Consider the following 1167-nt stretch of genomic DNA (forward strand, 5'->3'; position numbering starts at 1 on the left):
TTGGCACTAGGGAGGCACATGGGCGGGCCTGGAGGCATCACTCCTGCAGGGGGACGGTTCCATTTCCCCTTGCGTCTTTGTGAAAAGAGGGGGCATGGGGTAGACCTCCACCTGCAGCCTTCCACTGCCCCTTTCCCTGGCCCTTTGCTGATTCCTGGGCCCAGGTATTCGTGAAATGTCACGTTGACTATGACCTGGCCCGAGACAGCCTCATCCCCTGCAAGGAAGCAGGCCTGCGCTTCAACGCCGGGGACTTGCTCCAGATCGTAAACCAGGACGATGCCAACTGGTGGCAGGTGAGCCCCGGGCACCCCTGCATCTCTCCAGGTGTGGTGCATGGGAGGGCAAAGGGCACAGGGAGGGGTCCTCTTGCTCAGGCAGATCTTGGTCTCATGTCCGTTTCAGGCATGTCATGTTGAAGGGGGCAGTGCTGGGCTCATCCCCAGCCAGCTGCTGGAGGAGAAGCGGAAAGCATTTGTCAAGAGGGACCTGGAGCTGACACCAAACTCAGGTAGGAGGTCCTCCCTACCCCACATCTCCAATCTGGGATCCGACAGGGCCCTGCCTGCCTCACTCACCTATCTCCCTATGGCCAGGGACCCTATGCCGCAGCCTTTCAGGAAAGAAAAAGAAGCGAATGATGTATTTGACCACCAAGAATGCAGGTGGGTATCAGAGTGTCCCCCTCTTTGTCCTCCTCTAACATGGCTTGCCTTTCCCTGTCCCCACGCATCACCCGTGAAGATGTGTGCCTGGCTCAGATGCTGCCAGCCATGTCCCTAGGCCCTGCCCGACTCCCCCTTGTTCCCCTGTTCCAAGCCGTCTTGCCCTCAGCCTCCCTGAGAGCTCCGCCCCTCCCTCACCGTGCAGCCTGGTGAGCAGCGCCATCTCCCTGTGTCCAGAGTTTGACCGTCATGAGCTGCTCATTTATGAGGAGGTGACCCTCATGGCCCCGTTCCGCCGGAAAACCCTGGTGCTGATTGGGGCTCAGGGAGTGGGACCGCGCAGCCTGAAGAACAAGCTCATCATGTGGGATCCAGATCGCTATGGCACCACGGTGCCCTGTGAGTGGGAGCTGGGCCCTGCTGAGTCGGGGACAGGGAGCAGGGGCTCCCCTGGGGGCCAGGGCTGAGCCTACCGAATGGGCATCTTCATGGGCGCCAGGCC

At 60.7% G+C, this 1167-nt stretch overlaps 1 protein-coding gene across 1 annotated transcript; it reads left to right on the forward strand.

Annotated features, from left to right (window-relative positions):
* Positions 1-164: 164 nt before the first annotated feature.
* LOC113222312 (MAGUK p55 subfamily member 2-like) lies at positions 165-1064 on the forward strand (the record flags this gene model as incomplete). Its single annotated transcript, XM_026451812.1, has 4 exons — positions 165-296; positions 406-511; positions 597-665; positions 903-1064. Coding segments are annotated over 4 exons (469 nt in total), but the record flags the coding sequence as incomplete, so codon positions are not given.
* Positions 1065-1167: the final 103 nt, after the last annotated feature.

Source organism: Piliocolobus tephrosceles, unplaced genomic scaffold (assembly GCF_002776525.5).
Source record: "Piliocolobus tephrosceles isolate RC106 unplaced genomic scaffold, ASM277652v3 unscaffolded_30513, whole genome shotgun sequence".
In the NCBI taxonomy this organism is placed as follows: Eukaryota; Metazoa; Chordata; class Mammalia; order Primates; family Cercopithecidae; genus Piliocolobus; species Piliocolobus tephrosceles.